The sequence below is a fragment of the Balaenoptera physalus genome (assembly GCF_965194825.1).
Source record: "Balaenoptera physalus genome assembly, chromosome: 2".
NCBI classification, from domain to species: domain Eukaryota; kingdom Metazoa; phylum Chordata; class Mammalia; order Artiodactyla; family Balaenopteridae; genus Balaenoptera; species Balaenoptera physalus.
The window spans coordinates 115970571-115992328 of record NC_138883.1 but is presented as its reverse complement, the minus strand read 5'-3'; the positions used below and the strand labels follow the sequence as shown (position 1 = coordinate 115992328).

General features: G+C 40.4%; 1 protein-coding gene and 1 long non-coding RNA gene across 2 annotated transcripts in view; one reads left to right on the top strand and one right to left on the bottom strand.

The window, feature by feature from the left end:
• The window catches only part of THSD4 (thrombospondin type 1 domain containing 4), a 576458-nt gene that overhangs the window by 74771 nt on the left and 479929 nt on the right, over positions 1-21758 (bottom strand). The window contains exon 8 of the mRNA XM_082443764.1: positions 14953-15157. Coding sequence (XP_082299890.1) covers positions 14953-15157 — 205 coding nt within the window. The remainder of the gene's footprint in view (positions 1-14952; positions 15158-21758) is intronic.
• The window catches only part of LOC309651620, a 455214-nt gene that overhangs the window by 40428 nt on the left and 393028 nt on the right, over positions 1-21758 (top strand). The window lies entirely within an intron of this gene.

The following is a 21758-nucleotide window of genomic DNA, read 5'->3' as shown; positions in this document are numbered from 1 at the left end:
GAAGCTGGAGGAGTAGGGTTATGTATATTTTCTAAGGACATGAATATCGACTCAATTCAGACAGAAGAAGTAGACTTCTCCCACACTGACATGTATATGATTCTAATTCGAGGAATACTGTCTGGCTTGGGAAAAGGATAGAGTAGAATTAGGAGATGCCGAAAGTTCTTTCAAGAGCTGTTGAAGCTTGGCTAAAACAGTTGGATGGGAGCTAACAGAGGCAGCCCACAACTAGCAGCAGAAAAGAACTTTATCTTCAAAGCTCACCCCTTCAGGGATTTATTAGCAAGAATTAAACGTTTAAAGGAAGAGCAGAATCTGACTGCAGCTCTACTTAATGTGAGAAGGGAAAAGCATGCTCAGTTTCTCCTGGAGGGAAGAGGGGGACCATCCTAGAAGGCAGATTTCCCATTTCTGAAGCTTTAACTCTTGAGAGAAAGTAGGGGACCTTCTGAAGACAGCACTGACAATGGAGCAGCAAAGCATGGGCAGCCTCAGCTGCTGGTTAAGAAAGTCTGGAAGTTACTGTTTTTCTCGGCTGTTGCTTCTTTCCTTAAGTCAACTATATTTACTAAATGTCGTTTAAACCTTAGAGATCTCTTCTTGAGGCTTAACTTGTATTAATTCCCTAATGTGGAAGCTCAGTGATCTAACACACAGCAAAAAGCCAAACTTTGCTTCAAAGAGGGAAGGCTTAGAGGCACTTCCAAGTGGGTTAGGGAGTGGATGGATTGAGGACAGCTTTTTATCGATGCTGGACTCGCAGATAATGGGTTCTGAGCTATTATTACCCTAATCCAGGTAGGAGACCTGGGAGCGATTAGCAGCCCTGCTGAAGATGCTGTCTGCAGGTGCTGCTGGGAGATAATGTTATTCTCCCTGAAGGGACAGGGCTGTCAAACCACTTCCATAAAAATCTAAGACCCAGCCTGCTTGACAGCTGTTTCCTGCACTTGAGGAAAGCATCCCATTAGGTGCAAAAAAGCAGGTGTGGGTGCTTTGCGTATGTCTGAGACAGATGATATAATTAAAAACAAAGGCAAATCTCAGCTTAACTCCTCCCCACAAAACAAAAGGCAAATCCAAGTACAAAGAGGCAAACTCAGTCTTACATTTCCAGGCAACTAGGTGCTAACTAAAAAGTAGAAAATGTGAAAACACAAGGAGCATAAGGAGGTGGGGCAGAATTGGTTCCAGCGTCTCTGAAAGCTCTTCAAGGCAGAGCGACTGTAAAAGTAAAAAGAAAGCCCATGTAAACAGACGCAAGGACATCAGAGCTTTCCTAAATCAAAGGGAAGAGTGCTGTCAGACACCAGGTGGAAAGTATGTAATGCAAAATTAAGTCCAGGAGTGCTCAAACAAATAACAGCATCTTTCCACTGTCCCTCTGGCACGGGATCTTTGGCAAAGATTTGGTTTTAGACAGGAATCATAAAAGCCTGCTGCTGAAGAGAAGGCAAGAACTGAATCCAAATAAAAAACCAAATGCTCAAGGATCGCCCTCTCTCGTGTGCCAGCACTGATGAGGAACCTCCAGCCGCGAATCAGGGTATCACTCTGAGACGTTTCCTGGGGCTGCCACTACCTGTAACAGGTAACTGAGAAGCGTCACAAAGCCCATCTCAGCAGCCTTTCCTGATGCCTGAAAGCAGGCCATGTCATATCACCTGCTGAAATACCCTTTTAAAAACACGCGTGAAGTGTTGGTGAGGATGTGGAGAACGTGGAACCCTCATGCGTAGCTAGTGGGGATAGAAAATGGTGCAGCCACTGTGGAAAAGAGTTGTGCAATTCCTCAGCAAGTTAAACATAGAATTATCACATGACCCAGCAATTCCACTCCTAGGTATATACCCAAAAGAAATGAAAGCAGGGACTAAACAGATACCTATACAGCAGCATTATTCACTATAGACAAAAGGTGGAAACGACCCAAATGTCTATCAACAGATGAGTGGATACAAAAATGTGGTAGATACATAAAAAGGAATTAACTTCTGACACATGCTACAACATGGATGAACCTTGACAACATTATGCTAAGTGAAATAATCCAGACACAAAAGGACAAATACTGTATGATTCCACTTGTATGAGGTACCTGGAATAGGTAAATTCATAAGACATAAAGTAGAATAGAGGTTACCAGGGGTTTGAAATAGGGGAAAATGGAGAATTATTGTTTATTAGGTACAGTTTTGGGGATGATAAAAAAGTTCCGATAGTGGTGGTAGTTGGACAACATCATGAATGTACTTAATGCCACTGAAGAATACACTTAAAACTGTTAAAACCATAAATTTTATGTTTATATATATTTTACCACAATTTTTTAAAAAGGAGAAGAAAAACCACATGGTGTTTCATTACTCCAAAATGCTCCACACTTTTTAAGAGCTGAACGTTCTTTTGGACGCTAGCTTCAGAAGAACGCTGTTGAGGCAGACGGTGAAAGTCTAGTGACTAAGACATAACTCTGGCAAGCTAGCCCAAGGATTTCCAACATGAGGGTAGGCCAAATGATTGTCAGCAAGTTTGAAGTAATAGTGGGGGTAGGGATGGAACAGTGTGGAGGGGACAAAAGGCTGTGAGGAATTAGAACATATTTTCCTTCTCATGGCAGTAGGGAGGGGGCAGAGAAGGCACAGGTCCTCCTTCACGCCCCAGCTACATTTTTCCTGCCAATGGCCACGGGCGTATACGTAGGTCATGAACAAGGACTGAGCCTGGATCTGAGACCTGACTCCACCACTCACGAATTGTTCCCCTCAGCAGGTCCCTCAACCAGGCTGAGCTCAGTATCCTCAGCTCTAAATGCAGATGCTGATAGGACCCTACCAGCCCACCACCACTGTGAGAGTGCTGCATTACACGAAGCAGGCAGACCCAGGATTCCTACAGTCTACGAGTAACACATGACCCCAGTACCATAAGTGAGGCCTTGTGATCAAGGTGGGCTAAGGATGCCTGAGCATAGACCCCCAAAATGGTTTCAGGAGAACCAAGGCCTTCCTTGATTTCTGTATCCCCACTACTCATCCCAGTTGCTGGCACCTGGAGGGTACTCGAGGGAAGGAATGTCTAAGTCTGGACTGTTTGTCTTCAAGGAGTACACAGGGAGAACACAGACAAATTACAATAGATAAATTACAATAAAATAAAATATGGTGAGTGCCAAACTGGAGATATGATCAAAGTCCTATGGGAGTCCAAAGGAAGAATCTCTCTTTGCTTTTCCTTTTATCTATCTGTCTTTTATTCTTCTGCCATGTATTAAGAAAGCAAGCAAGGACTACAGATCCCAGAAAGGCAGGTGTTGTAAGGTGTAGGAAGGTGTTCTAAGCTAGAACTTCTGTTGATGGGGCTGTAACCCAGGGGCCCACAACCAACAGACCGAGTGAAAGATTGAAGGTAAAATGAAGGAGAGGGCTTGGATTTGGGAACTAAGAATTCAGAGTGAGTTGACAAATGCAAACTTAATGGTAGATAGAACAGTCATTCCAATAGCACCTTAGACATTTATTATTATCATTAAGACACCACTCTGAAATAAGTGACCCATGAAACTTTAGCACCAAAAGAGATCTTAGTGATCGCATTGGCCAGGGTTTCGCATCTCAGCACTAATGACACTTGGGGCTGGATAATTCTTTGCTGCGGGGCTGTCCTGTGCATTGTAGGATGCTTAGCACCAGCCCTGGCCTCTACTCACCAGATGTCAGTAGCAACCCCCAACCTTACCCAAGTTGTGACAATCAAAGATGTCTCCAGATATTGCCACATGTATGGGTATCAGGGTGGGGGGCAAAACAGTCCCCAGTTGAGACCCACTGTATAAGGAAATGGTCTTTTACCCTGAAAGGACACTGGAATCACCTAGGAGCTTAAAAAATCCTGATACCCAAACCGTGCCCCAGATCTATTAAAACTGCAGATGGGAGCAAGGCATGGGCATATTTCAAATAGACCCCAAATATTATACCTCCTGTGATTCCATTGTGCAGCCAGGGTGAGAACCAGTAACCCAGGGAGATTAAGGAACTAACAGTTACTGAGTGCCTCTAAGATGCTGGGTGTTTTACATACATCTCATTTAAAGTCAAAGGCTCTATGAAATTAGAACTGTTTCTCTCTTTTACCTATGAGGAAACAGAATCTCAGAAACATTAACAAACTTGTCCAAAAGCATCCCAGTCAGAAATGGTAGCTTTGCAAAGGGCAATTTCAATGGGCAATGCTGGACTGAATGGAAGACAAATCAAGAAGTGGAGATGACATAGGAACAAGAGCAGAGAAATGTCACTCGAAGCAATGGATGCAGTCTGAGGTGGAGGTGGAAGGAGTAAATACGTGATTATAAGTTTATACTGCAAAGAAGCCATTTTCTTTTCTTTTTATTGGAGTATAGTTGATTTACAATGTCGTGTTAGTTTCAGGTGTACAGCACAGTGATTCAGGTATATATCTATTCCTTTTCAGATTCTCTTCCCTTATAGGTTATCACAGAATATTGAGTAGAGTTCCCTGTGCTAAACAGTAAGTCCTTGTTGTTTATCTATTTTAGATACAGTAGTGTGTATCTGTTAATCCCGAACTCCTACTTTATCCCTCCCCCCACCTTTCCCCTTTGGTAACCATAAGTTTGTTTTCTATGTCTGTGGGTTTAAAAGAAACCATTTTCTGATTACAATGAGGTCATCACAGGGGAGAAGCTGAACACACGTGTTCACTTGTGTTTCTTTCTTTGTTCTGCTGGGAAGGAGTTACTCCTAGAGAGACAGTTGGTGGGTGGTGGGGCAGAAGGACACATAACTATTAAGCTATTAAGAGCAATTAAGTTACATCAGGTAGGCTTTTGATGTCTAAGAAGAAAGGTACACATTTTTACACTTGAGCCAGCATAATCCTAGAGGCTTCTGGCAATGGGTGGAAGAGAAGGCTGTTTTCTATTTAGCCATTACAAGGAAAAGTCGAGTTTTGTTAAGCAGTCATTGATAAATATTGGAACCTTGAGATGAGAAAGGGAAACTATGAATTAAGCCCTTGCCATGCTAGAAGCTTTATGTTTATTATCCTATTGAATCCTTGCATACCTCTAGGAGGTAGTGGTTTTGTATCTACTCCGTGTCGCCACTTGCCCATACACACTCAGAGGAAACCTCTCTGATAGCAGACTGACAGCATACTGAGGTTTGTTCCACTTTAAGGAAAGGTAAGTGTCTTAGTCTGTTTGGGTCACTAGAGAAATATAGCACAGACTGGGTGGCTTGTAAACAATAGAAATTTATTTCCCACAGTTTTGGGGGCTGGGAAGTATAAGATAAAGGTGCTGGTAGGTTCAGTGACTGATGAGAGCCTACTTCCTAGAAGACTCTTTTCCCTGTAACCTCACATGGCAGAAAGGGGTCAGGGATCTCTCTGGGGCCTCTTTTACAAGGGAACGAATCCCATTCATGAAGGTTCTGCCTTCATGACCTAATCATCTCCCAAAGGCCTCATCTCCCAATACCACCACCTTGGAGGTTTCAACAAATGAATCTGGGAAGGATGTGAGCGTTCAGTCCACTGCAGTAACTGAAGGAAACCACTTAATATACCTATAATAAGCAAATATTCATTAACTTTATAAATGTAAATTGGCAACTAAGGATAATCAGTCACTGGAGCAAAAACAAAAACAAGGGCAAATTACAATAAAAATTCTTAAAAGTTAGTTATGTAAAGAAAATTCCTTACTTTGATAAGAGGTATCTATCAGAATCTTCAGCAAACATCTATTAGAAGCATTCCCATCGTCAGAAACATGAGAAAGAAGTCCACTATCAGTATGCTTATTCCAAAAATTTTTAGAGGTCTGAGTCTCTAAGTGAAACAACATATGAAAGAAATAAGAGGTAGAATACTTCAAGGGAAGATAACATTATCTACAGATATCACGATTTTCCACCTAGAAAATCCATGTTAAATAACTGAAAAACAATTCTATTAGAATTGAAAGAGTCTAGCAAGGTGTACAGGTACAAAATAAATAAACTATTTAATATGCATTAGCACGAGTAATTGAAAATATAATGGAATAAAGATCTTATCCCATATTAGGAAAAACTATAGAATAAACCTAATAAAACATATGCAAAGTCTAGGTAAAGACATTTTATTAAAGAACATAAAACAAGGAGATATACTATGCTCTGGAATCAAAAAAGTCAATATTGTGAAGACAATTTTTTCTTCTTCAAATTAGTCCATAAGTTTATTGCACTTTCAATTAAAATCTCAACAGAAGTTTTATAGATTTTGACAAATTGATTTGTAAAGTGTATGTAGAATAAATGTACAAGAAGACCCAAGAAAATTTAAGAAAAAACAAAGCGTTTGGGAGGAGTCAGAGAGTTGACCTACAAAAACTTAAAACATATGAAATTACAGTAATGAAAAAAAATGGTACTAAAGGAGGAAGAGACAGATAGATCAATAGACCTGAACTGAGAATTCACAGGTATATCTACAGATATTTAAATTTAATATATGGTAGAGGTGTCATTTCAAATTAGTGAGGGAAATTTAATAAGCAGTATTGGGACAATACTGTCTATCTATTAGGAAAAAGACAGACCCCTACCTCACACTGCACACAAAAATTAATTCCAGATGGATTAAACGTTTAAATATAAAAAGAGATTATAAAAGTAATAGGAGAAAATATTAGAGAATAATTTTATAATGTTGGAGGTGGGCAGGTCTTCCTATGTAAGACAAAATCCACTAGCCATAAAAAGATGATTGATAGATTTGACTAAAAAAAGACTAAAATTTTCTCCACAGAGCAATAGATATCATAAGCAGAGTTGAAACACAAGATAAAGACGAATAAACATACACAAAGAGAACAGTCATTATTCATAACATATATGAGTTCTTAAAATCAGCAAGAAAACTACAAACACAATTCATAGCAAATTCATAGAAGGAGTATAAATAACAAAAATGAGTGGTCAGGGAAATGTAAATTAAAAAGATATACTAAAAATTAAGTAAATTCATAATATTTAGTGTTGGTAAAGGTGTGGAAAAATGGTTCTTTCATGAATTTTTGGTGGGGGTATAAATCGGTACAACTAAATGTGGAGAGGAATTTTGCTTTATCTTTCAGAATTTTAAGTGTTCATTCCATTTGACCTATAAATTCTATTTCTAAGAGTCTATCCTATAGAAATATTTATGTAAGTGTGAAAGGATACACGTATTAGGATACTCATGGAAGCACTACTTGTTAAAGAACCATTCTTCAAGTTTTCTTCTCCAAGAATTTGCTCTGTTTCTTCTAGAAACATCTTTCTCAGTTATTTTTCTTGGGTTTTCTCTTTCAGGTTTTTAAAAAATGTCTAGTGATCCTTGGGTGTCCATTCATGTTATGTTCAATCATCCATTGATATTTAAGACAAAAGCAGTGGGAAGGCTGCCTGAGAACTCTGTACACATTGGCTGAGCTTATTAACAGGCCAAGTTCTAGGAGATGGGGTACCAGTCACTCAGCAGCTCCTTCTTGCAATTCCAGAATGAATACTGAGGTCTTGGAGCACCAATCCTCTCACCCACACCCTTTTGGATGAGGAAGTCAGTGCCAGCATTCTGAATGTGTGTGTGTGTGGGCTGCCTGCTCACATACAAGTTTTTTCACTGTTTCCCTGTTTTTCAGCTCCATTCTCCCCTCCCACCTTCCATTTTACCTGCTGTCCCCCAGACTCACAGGCTCATGGGGCTCTGCATGCAGGTCAACCCCCCTTTATCACAGTCCCCTCTGCTACCTAGGCTGTGATTTCCTTTGCTCTATTAGTGAACTTTCTTCCACCTACTCTTGAGAATTTGTTCCAGAAATTTGTTAAAATCATGTAATAGATCCCCACCCCCCGTTTTTTTGGTGGTTGTAGGTTATACCTTCTCTTATTCCTTTAGTGTCATTTTGATGGAACCTTGGGAGGAAGGGAAGAAAAACTCATGTATGCGGTCTGCCATCTTGAACCACAAATCGAAAGTATTATTTGCAATATTAGAAAACTGGAGCCAGTCTAAACATTCCTCAGTAGGAAAACACTTAAATAAATTAGGTTACATCTGTTGTGCGGAATATTCTTTACTCAAAAATAATGAATTAGCTTATTATATGCATTGCTATGAGAAGTTATCATGATATAACATTAAAATAAAGGAGCACATTGCAGAAAGTGTATAGAGTAACATGAATTTTAGAAAATATATATTTATTTGTATTTCCACAAAGGACTGGAGGGTATACACTGAACTGTTAAGAGTGGTCCTTTATCTCCATCTTTACACTTGAAACCGGTGGATCAAGTGTGAGGTTGGCATGGAAAAAGAATTTCATCTTTTTGCTCTATAGCATCTGTATTGTTCAAAATTTTTACAATGCATGTGACTAAATCTTTGGAATTAATCATCATACAAATGTGAGGCATCATATTATTTAAATACTCTAGTCTTTCCCACATAGAAAGCTGCTCAACTAACAAATAAAGGCTTGCAAGTTACAGACGATCCATGATACTTGATTTTTAAAATGCTGACCACTACTTTCATTGTTTAAAACTTTTAAGAAAACGTGCTTAAAAGTAAAGGTATTGCCAGTTTATTTTAGTTTTTTAAAAAAATTTATGTATTTATTTTTGGCTGTGTTGGGTCTTCGTTGCTGCGCGTGGGCTTTCTCTAGTTGTGGCGAGCGGGGGCTACTCTTCGTTGCGGTGCACGGGCTTCTCATTGTGGTGGCTTCTTCTGTTGCGGAGCATGGGCTCTAAGCACGCGGGTTTCAGTAGTTGTGGCACGAGGGCTCAGTAGTTGTGGCTCTTGGGCTCTAGAGCGCAGCGTTAGTAATTGCGGTGCACGGGCTCAGTTGCTCTGCAGCACGTGAGATCTTCCTGGACCAGGGCTTGAACCCATGTCCCCTGCATTGGCAGGTGGATTCTTAACCATTGCACCACTAGGGAAGTCTGCCAGTTTATTTTTAAAAGTTTATAAATCTTCAAAAACAAAAAGAAATCCCTTCTAAGTCTAAAGCTCTATGACAGTGTAAACATGTTGGCAGGTAGAACATGTCCTGTAGAATCAATTTTTGCTTGGTATGCTTTTATGTCTGATTTCTTAACTGTTACATAATGACATTAGTAAATTGAGCTGGCTGAACTATGCCAAACTTTGATATTTCAGCTAAAATAATTTCACAACATCTTATTAAGGAAGAGGCAAATAATATAAAATGTCAATCATTTTAATAAAATTAGATTTAACTTTTTATTTCCAAAGAGCAGGGTTCAGAATAACTCAAGTGGAAAAGGAGACTACATAGTTTACAATAGATACACTGGTTCTAAAGTATTTTCCATGAAAAAAAAAAAGATCTAGGAATCTATAATCTACCAGCTAGTCTGTATTTTGGAGCACGTGAAAAATTCAAATAAACACTGAAAAGTGGAGTTCATTTCTGCAGAACTTCATTGGTTTCCAACCTAAAATGAGACAGATAAACATTCTATCTCCTGAAATCTGTGCATCATTAAACGTCGTGATTTCTTCAGCTTTGCTCAGAGAAATAGTAAGCATCACCAGGTGCTGAGCTGGCCTGTCTTCCCAGCTACACATGGGCCAGAACCCCTTGTGAGTTATGGCAGGGCCAGGGCCAGAACTCAGGCCTTCAGATTCTGAGTCCAGCAGGTCCAGTTCTTGATGGCCAAACCAAAGAAAGCCATAAACTCAAGAGTCAGGTCGAATGCTCCATCGCTATTTACATATTAGCCAAGGCTTTTGGTATATATGCCTCTTTCTTCTGTGAAGTTTTTGATTTTTTAAAACTGAAATATAGTTGATTTACAATATTATATGTTTCAAATGTTCAACATACTGATTTAATATTTTTATAGATTATATTCCATTTAAAGTTATAAAATATTGGCTATATTCCCTGTGCTGTACAATATATCCTTGTTGCTTTTTTATTTTATACATAGTAGTTTGTATCTCTTGATCCCATACCCCTATCTTGCCCCTCCCCCTTCCCTCTCCCCACCAGTAACCACTAGTTTGTTCTCTATATCTGTAAGTCTGTTTCTGTTTTGTTACATTCATTCATTTTTTTTTATTGGAGTATAATTGCTTTACAATGTTGTGTTAGTTTCTGCTGTACAGTGAAGTGAATCAGCTATATGTATACATGAATCCCCTGCCTCTTGGACCTCCCTCCCCCACCATCCCACCCATCTAGGTCATCACAGAGCACTGAGCTGACTCCCTGTGCTATACAGCAGATTCCCACTAGCTATCTATTTTACACATAGTAGTGTATTTATGTCAAACCTAATCTCCCATTTCACCCCACCCTCCCCATCCCACCTGTGCCCACATGTCCATTCTCCACGTCTGCGTTTCTATTCCTGCACTGCAAATAGGTTCATCTGAACCATTTTTCTAGATTCCACATATATTTGTTTCATTTTTTAGGTTCCACATATAAGTGATAACATACAGTCTTTGTCTTTCTCTGTCTGACTTATTTCACTAAGCATAATACCCTCCCGTTCCATGTTGTTGCAAATTGCAAGATTTTATTCTTTTTTTTATGGCTGAGTAATATCCCATTTTTTGTACCACATGTTCTTTATCCATTCATCTGTTGATGGACACTTAGGTTGCTTCCATATCTTGGCTACTGTAAGTAACGCTGTTGTGAACATTAGGGTGCATATAACTTTTAGTATTAGTGTTTTCCTCTTCTTCCGATATATACCCAGGAGTGGGATTGCTGGCTCATATGGTAGCTCTATTTTTAGTTTTTTGAGGACCCTCCATACTGTTTTCCACAGTGGCTGTATCAATTTACATTCCCACCAACAGTGTAGGAGGGTTCCCTTTTCTTCACATCCTTGCAAAAATTTGTTATCTGTGGTCTTTTTGATGATAACCATTTTGACAGGTGTGAGGTGATAACTCATTGTGGTTTTGATTTGCATTTCTCTGATGATTAGTAATGTTGAGTATCTTTTCATGTGTCTTTTGGCCATCTCTACGTCTTCTCCATGACATTTTTCACAGAACTAGAACAAATACTCCTAAAATTTATGTAGAACCACAAAAGACCAAGAATAGCCAAACCAATCTTGAGAAAAAAAAAAAAAGCTGGAGGCATCACACTCTTTGACTTCAGATTATACTACAAAACTACAGTCATCAAAACAGTATGGTACTGGCACAAGAACAGACACATAGATCAATGGAACAGAAAACAGAGCAGAGAAATAAACCCATATGCTTATGGTCAATTAATCTATGACAAAGGAGACAAGAATATACAATGGGAAAAAGATAGTCTCTTCAATAAGTGGTGCTGGAAAAACTGGACAGCTATGTAAAAGAATGAAACTAGAACATTTTCTCACACCATATACAAAAGTAAAGTCAAAATGGATTAAAGACCTAAATGTAGGACCAGAAACCATAAAACTCCTAGAAGAAAACATAGGCAGAACACTCTTTGACACAAATTGTAGCAATATTTTTTTTGAGTCTGTCTCCTAAGGCAAAGGAAACAAAAGCAAAAATAAACAAATGGGACCTAATTAAACTTAAAAGCTCTTGCACAGCAAAGGAAACCATCAACAAAACAAAAAGACAACCTATTGAATGGGAGAAAATATTTGCAAATGATATGACCAATAAGGGGTTAATATCCAAAATATATAAATAGCTCATACAACTCAATATCAGAAAAACCAAACAACCCAATTAAAAATGGGCAAAAGGCCTGAACAGATATTTTTCCAAAGTTTTTGATTTTTAAATTTCAATTTTCACATACTAACTCAATAATTGCATCTTTAGTAAATAACTCCAGATCTTTTTTGAAGCAAGCAAAGTAAAGAATGTCCATTTTTAAAAGTCAGAAGGCCATGCATGTAAAAACACTTGGAGACTAAAGTACTACCCATGTAGCATGACTACTATTATTAACTAAGCGAATAGCCTAGAATAAGTCATTTAAATATTGTGGGTTTTGAAAAAACCTTTAAAAATGAGGTGATTAAACCACCTTCTCCAGCACTAATAATACAAGTCCTTCTGTTTTCATAGAAATCTACTTTCTATCTCTATCATGTTTGGAGAGTCAGTCATTTAAAAAATTCCAAGTATTTCACAAGGCAAATTTGATTTTTATTACAAATAACCCACAGGCCATTCAGGAAAACAATAGGTCAACTGAAAAAACTTGTTAAAGGTGTGCATTTTTTAAAAGCAATGATACACATTTGAACTATTCATTTCCTCTACATTGTGTATTCTGCAGAACAAATGTACACAGACAGCCAAATCAGTTTTGTGCATCAAGTCAAATTTTTGTACAAAATACAGTTTACATAGCCAGAAATCACAAGGTAAGAAAACCAAAACTTTTATCATGACATGGAAGATTGTGGAGAACCCTACTACATACCTCTTTGAAAAATGTTTCAAGAAAAAAAAAAAAAAGAAAGAAAAATGTATCAATGTTTGAAAATGTATAATGTGAAATACAGTCATTGGAAAGTTCAAAAATACCTTGATAGACCTGTGCTCTAATAGCTTACACATAATCTCAAACAATTGCATGCAGTTTAACTTTTAACATATATAGACTTCCCAGAACAGGAAATTTCATAGGATTAAGTGGAATAGGGGAAGAGAACACCTGTGATGAGAAAAAGACCATCCTATCCACTGTGCACTTTAAAAGAATGAATTTTATGGTAGGCGAATTAAATCTCAATAATAGAAGGAAAGAAGAAGAAGGAAAAAAAGAGCCTTCTGGGTGATGCTACATCCCAAGTGATGCTTAAGTGCCCTAAACAGGAGCCCCTGTTCATCACCTCTGGAAACTCCTTTCACTCTCGCCTGTTCTTCTATCTCTACTCTCCCCACTCTGGCCACATGGCGTCACATCATACTGCCATGGACTCTGGATTCTCATGCACCCCACTGGTCACTGGGCATGAGAAGTTGAACATGATTTTCTGAATCACCCTTCCATTGATTCTGGGTACATCCATACTCCTCTGCCTCCTCTTCATCTTTTTTAGGGAATTTCAGGGAATTAGGGAATTTGTATTCCATGAAGCTTTGACATACTGACAAGCTCTCTGAGACAAAAGAAAGAGATTGAACATTTGTCAACTGCTAATAAGTGCCAGGGGCTCGGTGGGGTTCTGAATATCTGTTATCCTATGGATTCTCATGAATACTTATAAGGTCCAGATTCTTATTCCCATACTCTAGATGAAAACACTGAGGCTCTGAGAGCAGTTTCCACTCAGACATCTGGTGGGTAATCACCCAGGTTATCTATTTTACCTTCGGAAGGCACAGCTTAAAAGCCACTTACTGAATAGAACTAATTTGAGCCAGGGAAATTACTAAAAACTATGCAAAGCCCACAAAAAGTGGCATTGTTTGTTGGTGCATTTGAACATAATCATACTTAAAGTAATCCCTCAAAGAACATTTTCCATTCTAGGAACAGGATGTTTATGAAGATTTGCTCTTTTAATAGTACAAAAGAAAGGAAGCAAAAAGACCATTTTTTTTTTCTGCAAATAAAAATAGCACACAAACAACTCAGGGGAAACTAGCCTTATTGCCACTTTGGTGGCTCCTGGGTTTGCCAGAGCAAATGTAACAGCTTTCCACTTTAATTGGGTTTGTTTCAGAGTCCCATCTGCCATCCCTTCCTCCTCCCACCAATAAAACCAAGTGAAGCTAACTTTGGATGCATTTGCCCAGACAAAGATGGAAGAGCTGCAGAATCTAGAGTTCTTGAGTTATCTTCTGGGGTGATCCTGGTACTCGAATTTATAAAATTAATGATCTCTCAGTTGCTGCAGCCATTGACTGCTGCATGGCCAATGGTGTACCAGAACTGCTCATGGGTGTTATCTCTCGGTAGATTACCAGGCTTGGAGATAGACTGCCTGGCTTTGAATCCCAGCTCCACCTCTTCCTTGCTGTGTGACCTTGTCAAGTTACATAATCGCCCTGTGCCTGTCTCCTTATGTATGAAATGGGGAGGGGAATAGCTCCCATCTCCTAGGGTTGTTGAGAGGGTTCTATGATTTAATACCTGTAAAGCACCAAGAATAGTGCCTGGCACATAGTCTGTGCTATTTAAATTTCTGTTAAATAAATAATCAAAAAAAAATGTATATTGTTGTTCATTAAATGTTTTTAAGAAATTGCTTTCCTTATACTATTTTGTTAACTGATTTGTCCATGTTTACATGAATTAGAATTGCTAAAAATTAACTTGCAGGACCTGATTTGCTTTGCATAAAATCAGCCAGAAACAGAGAAGGAAGAATCAACAAACATCTCCTTTTGTGGGAAAATGGGTTAAAAATGGTCTCCCAATATTGATGATATTGCCCAAAATGATCGCTGAGGGGTTCTGTAGCTGTTCCAAAGACACACACATACTGTTGCCCCAGGCTGATGAAGCAGAAAGAAGAGAATAATGGTTTTTGCTTTAGACCCCCGCAGAGTGAGAGTCCGGACAGGATCATCAACTGCCCCTGTCCCCCTGAAATTCCAACAGAAAAAGACTGGCAGATCTCTTGGCATTTCAAAGATCCTCCCCCATTTCAGAGAAACAATTTAGGCCATTCCTGATTTCATAGCCTTGTATCTCTTGGAAGGAACAACGGCTGGTTTAAATACATAGATATTAAACATCTCCTTGCAAGAAGGACTTTTTTACTTTCTCCATATCATTTCAAGGGGAGGCCGGGTAGTGCTTTGGCATTCCCCAGTGGCACCTTCTACAGGTCCAAGGACCTCTGGACACTGCCGTGTCATAATCCTGGAAGGAATAAATCATCTTGTAGGGACAGCTGGTTTCCTCTGGAAAAAGATCAAGCTTACCCAAATAGTTGTTGCTCTTGTACATCTCGGTGATGTTGATTTTTGTGGCTCCTTGAGGAATCTCAACAACTCGGTGGTAGCCCAGGCTGGTGAGGGCATGCTTAAACACACCCGACACAACCTGACAGCCCGTGTTATCGCCTCCGCACACCCCGCATTTGTCCACGACTTTGTCGGAGCCTAGGTAGTCATCACAGCCAATGCTCTGCAAAGAGGTGGAAAACAAGAGACTCTTGTAGCATATGTCAGGAGCATCCCAGGGAAGAAGGGGAGAGGGGACGACTGAAGAGCCATTGGTGGGTCTCGACCTGAACTTCCTCCTGCCCCCAACCAGATCCTGTAGATAAGCAAGTTCATTCTTCCCTTCGCTCAACAGATTTCCACTGAGCACCTACTCTGGGCAAGGAACTTCTTTCCTAGGTTATGTGTGAAATGTACATTCTAGGGGCGAGGTGGGGGGCCACATCAGTAAACAAGTAAGTAAAACAAGCACACTTGGTAATCAGGAGAAAAATAACACAGAGAAAATACATAAGGAGGGTGTGGGGACTGGACATTTATTAAACAGGTTGGACAGTGAAGTTGTCCTGAAAATCCATCCCCCTGCTGGAATCTTTTTGGGACCTAAAACTGGGGTTTGTCCTCAAGTCTTCTGTCCTAAACGACAGATGATACAAACACTTAGCCAAGTACCCCCAACAGTAAGTGTTCTCAGGCCCTGTTTCTTAGGAAATTAAATCAAATTGGTTGAGATCTGGGTCCCCACTGGTCACTGTGACTCTGAAAAGCTGAGCAGTTGGGACTTTTGCTTGGCTCCTCTAAAGCATTTTTCCCAGGGCAGAAGGATACAGGGAAGCAAGGACCAGAAACATCAGGAAACTGGATGATATGCATCTAAATAACGGGATGCATCAGAGTTTAAATGAACTCTGACCTTCCTGCGTTTCCTCCCCAATGAATCTTCTCATTATTCATCCCAAGATCTTTTTGCTTTATCTTCCCCCTCCCTATTCATGTGTTTCTTAGGCAATTAAACCTTAGGACCGAATGGAATGGTCTTCACAGAATCCTTTTCCACGTCTGCAGCTGAGTCCATAGGACTCACATTCGTGTATCCTGAATTTAAAGTTGAGACGTGTGGTCTGAACAGAGAAGATTCTGTCACACTTCTATTGGCAGATAGAAGTGAGCTGATTATAGTCTGGACAATGAAATATCGGGATGACAGGACTATTTCACTGGGTTACGGGGATAGGAAATGATACTTGAAATCAGAATGGTATTCTACAACATGAGACACATGTCTGCTGAATCAGAGGTTTGTGTTGGTTCTGGAATTCTAAGAGCAATCGTCAGACCCCACCTGAGGGGCAAAGTGCTCAGCAAACCATTCGAAGTCCACTTTTGATTTTGTTAAACAATCCTGGGTCTGTTCACGTGGGTCCTACGGGCCAAATCCTACAGGCAGAGTCAAATCAAAAGGTGTTCATTCTTTCCCCTCCGACTTCATGTTTGACTGGCATCTTTCTGCAGGCACTGTACATCTGCATTATTATTTCCATATTCCTGAGTGCACATTAGTCCATCAACAATAACTGGTCTCTCTTCACAAATAGCTTCTCTGTAAAACATTATTTCTGACAATAACAGAACAGCGTCTCAATATGTTCCTCCACATCCAATTAGCCTTTCAAAGTGCCATGTTTGCTATGAATTTCCCCTCCCTCAAATATTTCTTGCCCTTGCCCTGTGCACGTTTTAGCAGAAACATAAGGAAAACGCTTTCCGTGCATGGTTTCTAGGCCGCACCCCTGCTCCGGGTTCTCCTTTGTTTTGAAACAAACAAACAAAAAGGCCACCATTAGCAAAAGTTTGGGAAAGTAGATCCCACGTTGCTAAAGAAAGGTTCTAACTGAACGGAGATGCCTCTGATTCCCACTGAAGGGGAAGATGAACAGAAAAGCTGGCAGCACTCACACCCTGCCCTGTCTGGCAAAATCTTAACTTCTTCCCTTCCCCGTTGCATGATCCATTCTTGCTACCCCTGGCCTCAACTTATCCCAGATGGAGCTCATTCCCTTGGGGCACTCCAGGTAAAGGCAACAACGTGTACCAAGGCACAGAGGTAGGAAAGAACACTGAGGAAATAGGAAAGCATGCTCATGGACAGACATGGTTGAAGTGTAGGTTTGCTGCTAAGGATGAAAGGAGGCTGGAGAATTTAGCTGAAGTCATTAAGGATCTTGTTTGCCAGGGTGAAGAATCGGAATTTTATTCTATCATATCAACAATCGCTGAAGAAGGAGGGGGCCATCCTCAGATTTGTTTTTCAGGTGATAACTTTAGCTGTAGTGAGGAGTGGGTCTTAGAGAGGGGAGAGCAGGCAGTCCAGTGAGTCTTTCTCTTGTCAATGGGGTGTATGGGATATTTCAGGAATGGACAAGAGCCTCCGAAGACAGGGACTGACTCTGCATCAATCCTCAGCCCGCAGCTCAGTTAGAATGGGATGATCACAAGGAAATTACACAGCCATGGATTGCTTCGGACAACCACACACACAGACAAAACGCCATTTTATCTTGGAAATAGACCCTCTATTAAAATGCTCTGCACATTCCAATGGATCCCACACCAGATTTCCCGCACCACACTGCCACTCAGGATGAATCTAGACATGGGGAGGGAGGGCTGCAGCAGTTTTTCCTGGTAGATGTCCAAGAGCCTGGAGGTTGGCTTCAATGATGCACGTGGCTGCACAAGTGATGCCAAGAACTGAAGGTAACATCCTGCCTCCTCAAAGCCCATCTCTGGATTCTGAACACCCAGGGTTCACTCCTTAAGAGAGAAGTCAGAACAAGGGGTGTGTGAACCTTCCTTGAGGGGTGACAAAAGGCTAACCAAGCACCCTTCTAGTGTTCTAGTGGCTAGCCAGGGTCTCCGAGAGGCTCAGTTGCTATGGAGTTGCTAAATGTCCCACATGCAGTTCGCAAAGCAGGAGGGACAACCCCATAACGCGAACTGGGCAGATGACGTGCTTTCAAGACCTTTATTTTTAGCACTGAGGGCATAGGTAAATTACATATCTGACAACTGTCCCTTCTCTTGCATGGGGCTATTATGAAGACCAGATGATATAATGAGGGAAAATGTGGACCTGGAGTCCAGGCAAGGCATGGCTAAGGAAGTGACCTTTGGGCTAGAATCTGAAGGAAAAGAAGGATCAACCATGGCAAGATCTAAATATGTGAACACACATTTTATCACTGATGTTGTTGAGTGACTGCACTGGGCGAAATCTGGGAAATCCCAGGCTGACTCTGACATGGGTCTTGACTATGGGAATTTGAATCTAACTGGGGCGATTAGACACACATGCAGAAAATCACACGCTATTAGGCAACGAGGAGTCCCTGCATTTTCTATGTTGTGCTGGGCCAGATCAATTCTCTTTTAGAAAGCTGATAATTAACAATGGGGTGCGTAAGTCTGGAGAATGTGGCAAGATCCCAGTCTGAACTAGGGGGATGATGATGGCACGAAGAGGATTTGAAAGATGCTTAGGAAGCAAAATGGACAGGCCTTTGTGAGGCAGAAGGGAACTCAAATCATTGTCTCCTCCTCCTCCCCCTCAGTATCATCAAACCTAACATTTACAGTCTTTGTCATATTCCAGGTCCCCTGAATATGTAGTTTCCTCATTTAATCTTAAGAGCAATCTGTGCTATTGCTGAAAAACTAGGAAACTAAGACTTAAGAGAGAGGTTAGGTAACTGACCCAAGGCTATGCTGCTAATAAGAGGTGGGGCTGGATTTGAACCCAAACCCCATGCTTGTAACCATTATGCAAAAACTGCCCCCCTCCAAAGGATCAGAGGTCACACTGAGGGTTCTAGCTTTGTCGAAGGAGTGGATGGTGGCTGTGACCTATAGGTGCGGAGGAGCAAGTTCAAGGCACTGTTACTATAGTGACTGTGAGAGCTTGGTCTAGAAGTGACTCTGGCATTCTCCTCTTCCAACATTATGAAGCACCGAGCACATTTTGTATCTCTCTCACGTTGACTGTTTTACCGTTATACCCACAGTAAGCGAATAAATATTTTAGCTCATCTTCCCATCACATTACTGTCCCATAACTTTCTTACTGTTATAACTTTTAACTTTGAGATAGTTTAAGACTCACAAGAAGTTACAAAAACAGTACAGAGCATTTCAGTGACCCATCACCCAGGCTCCTCCAATGACAGTATCTCACATTAGCACAGCATGTGGTCAAAACCATGCATATCATGGACATCAGTATAACATATTAACTCACAGATAAACCTTATTTGGATTTTGCCATTTTTTACCTGCACTTCTTCTTGGTGTATAGGTCTACAAAATTTTATCACATATACAGAATCATGTGCTTTGTTGCTTTCTTTAAAGCAGCTGGTATTCTCCTCTAAAACATGGAGGTATAAGTTGATAAGTGGAGCTGACGTAATTTAGCAGGAAAAGCAGTTCGGCACGAGGGAAAGAATGTCACGCTGGGAATCAGGAAACCTGGAGCATAGTCCTGGCTCAGTCCCTGACTTATGTGTGATGCTGGGTGGCTTGCTTCTCTCTGGGCTTGGTGCTGAAAACATTTCCACCACCATCCAGATCTTTCAGGGGACAGTGCTCAGAAATGAATCTGACCTGAATTCTGGTTTGCATATCAGAAGTCTGGTCAATTGGTCTCTGATGGGGTTGACTTAATGGTGCTGGTCTGTGTCTCTAAACTCTTTCAGAGGCACCACCAAAGTGCCATCAGTGGGCACTTAAGGTGACACTGCTGGACCTGGGTCTCGTGCTGGCTCTGCCACTTAGGAGTGCTGCATCATTGGACCTGTTGATCAGCCATTCTGAGCCTCAGTTGATCTGTGGCTGGGGTGGTACCTCATAGCACTATTGGTAGGATCAGATGAGGTAAACCCGGAAGGCATTTAGAAGGATGCTGGGACTGACATGTATACAGTGATGTGTATAAAATTGATGACTGATTAAAAAAAAAAAAAAAGAAAAAAAATAAATAAAAATAAAAAGAAGGATGCTGGATACAGTGGCTTCTCAGACAACTCTGGGTTTATCATTGTCTTCATAGACTTGGTTTCATCTGGAATCTATCCATTTTAAAGTAAATCCCATCCTTATATAAGTGTTCAGACTCACTCTTATTTCTATAGCACTTTCCATTACTTCTCAGTTGCAGATATTCTCTTCTTCATTTGGAGAAATTCAGAAACGTGTGAAGGGCTAAGAAAAGGCCAAGTTCTCCATAAAGGTAAGACAGCTTACATGGCTCCTTTGCACCCTTACTGCTCCAAAAGCATTGAGTGAAAAAGGATAGAACAAACATCTGGTCCCTGGCCCCTGATCTATATTTCATCTCTCTCTCTTTTTTTTTTTTTTTTTGCTCACCATATACTGTCGTTCAAAAGAGATATTTCTTGTTGTTACAAAGGCAATTGGACAACTATGAGATATCCTTATACTCTTCCAGTGATTTTTGCAACATGTTGTAGGAAAATTTTATATGTTGTAAGCCATCACAGGAGAAATTGCTCAAGAATTGCCCCCAATTGTATGCCAAAATTAACCTAAATGAAATTTCCTGTGGGAAATGAGCAAGCTGGATGACATAGTTGGTGGTGAATTTCACAGGGAGGAGGCCTCTGTACAGCATGGCAGGGGAGGCTGGTGCCAGGCGTGCAGATAGTGGAGCTTCTGATTCCCTAATGGGAAGCAGATGCTTCTGTGTGTGCTCAGTAAACACATCAGATGGGGTAAACTCAACTGGCTGGCTAGATGACACCGACAGGTAAAACAATGTGCCTTAATAACCATGCTTTCCCAACAGTGTGGGAGAACGTTATTATTAAAATGATTAGTCACTAACACCAATTTACTTACATTTACGGTGAGCTAATTCGTGGAAATACGTATGGATGCCAAAACTTTTATTCATGACACCCTGTTGAAAGAAATCTTTTGCCTATGATAAATATCTCCCTCTTATTACGGTCAGGAATGTAGATCAATACCACCTTCCTGGAAAGCTATTTAGCAATATATACTGTTTGACCCAGGAATCCTTCTAGGAATTTACACTAAGGAAATTATAAGAAATGAGGCCAACAATTTCTCTATGAAGGAGCTCGTCACAGTATTATTATTATTATTCATTATTAATGAAAAAATGGAAACATCCTAAATGTCCAACATAGGGAAATAGTTAAACAATATACAGAAATCCTCTGGGAAACACTGGAGGGATATTTTTCCAGTTGTTTTTCTAATGAAAATCTTCTAGCACTTGTGCCCGCATGATTGACCCTCAATGTAGTTTGGTAAATGTTTCCTGAGGAGCCTGTACTACGTGCCAATACGGTGTGAGGCAGGGGAGACGTGAAGGTAAAACCAACACGGTTCCTACTTATGGTCTAAATCAGGGGTCAGCAAACTACCGCCCACAGGCCGTATCTGGCCCATCACCTGTTTTTATAAATAAAGATTTATTGGAACACAAACATGCCCATTACTTACAGTTTACCTACTGTCCAGAGCTGCTTTTGTGTTATAACAGCAGAGCTGAGTAGTTGCAAGAGAGATAGTATGGCCCACAGAGCCTAAAATACTTATGATTTAGTGATTTACAGAAAAAAAAAAAAAAGCCAACCCCTGGTTTAAATCAAAAGGCAGACACTAAATGTCCATCATCGGATGAATGGTAAAGAAGATGTGGCACATATATGCAATGGAATATTACTCAGCCATAAAAAGAA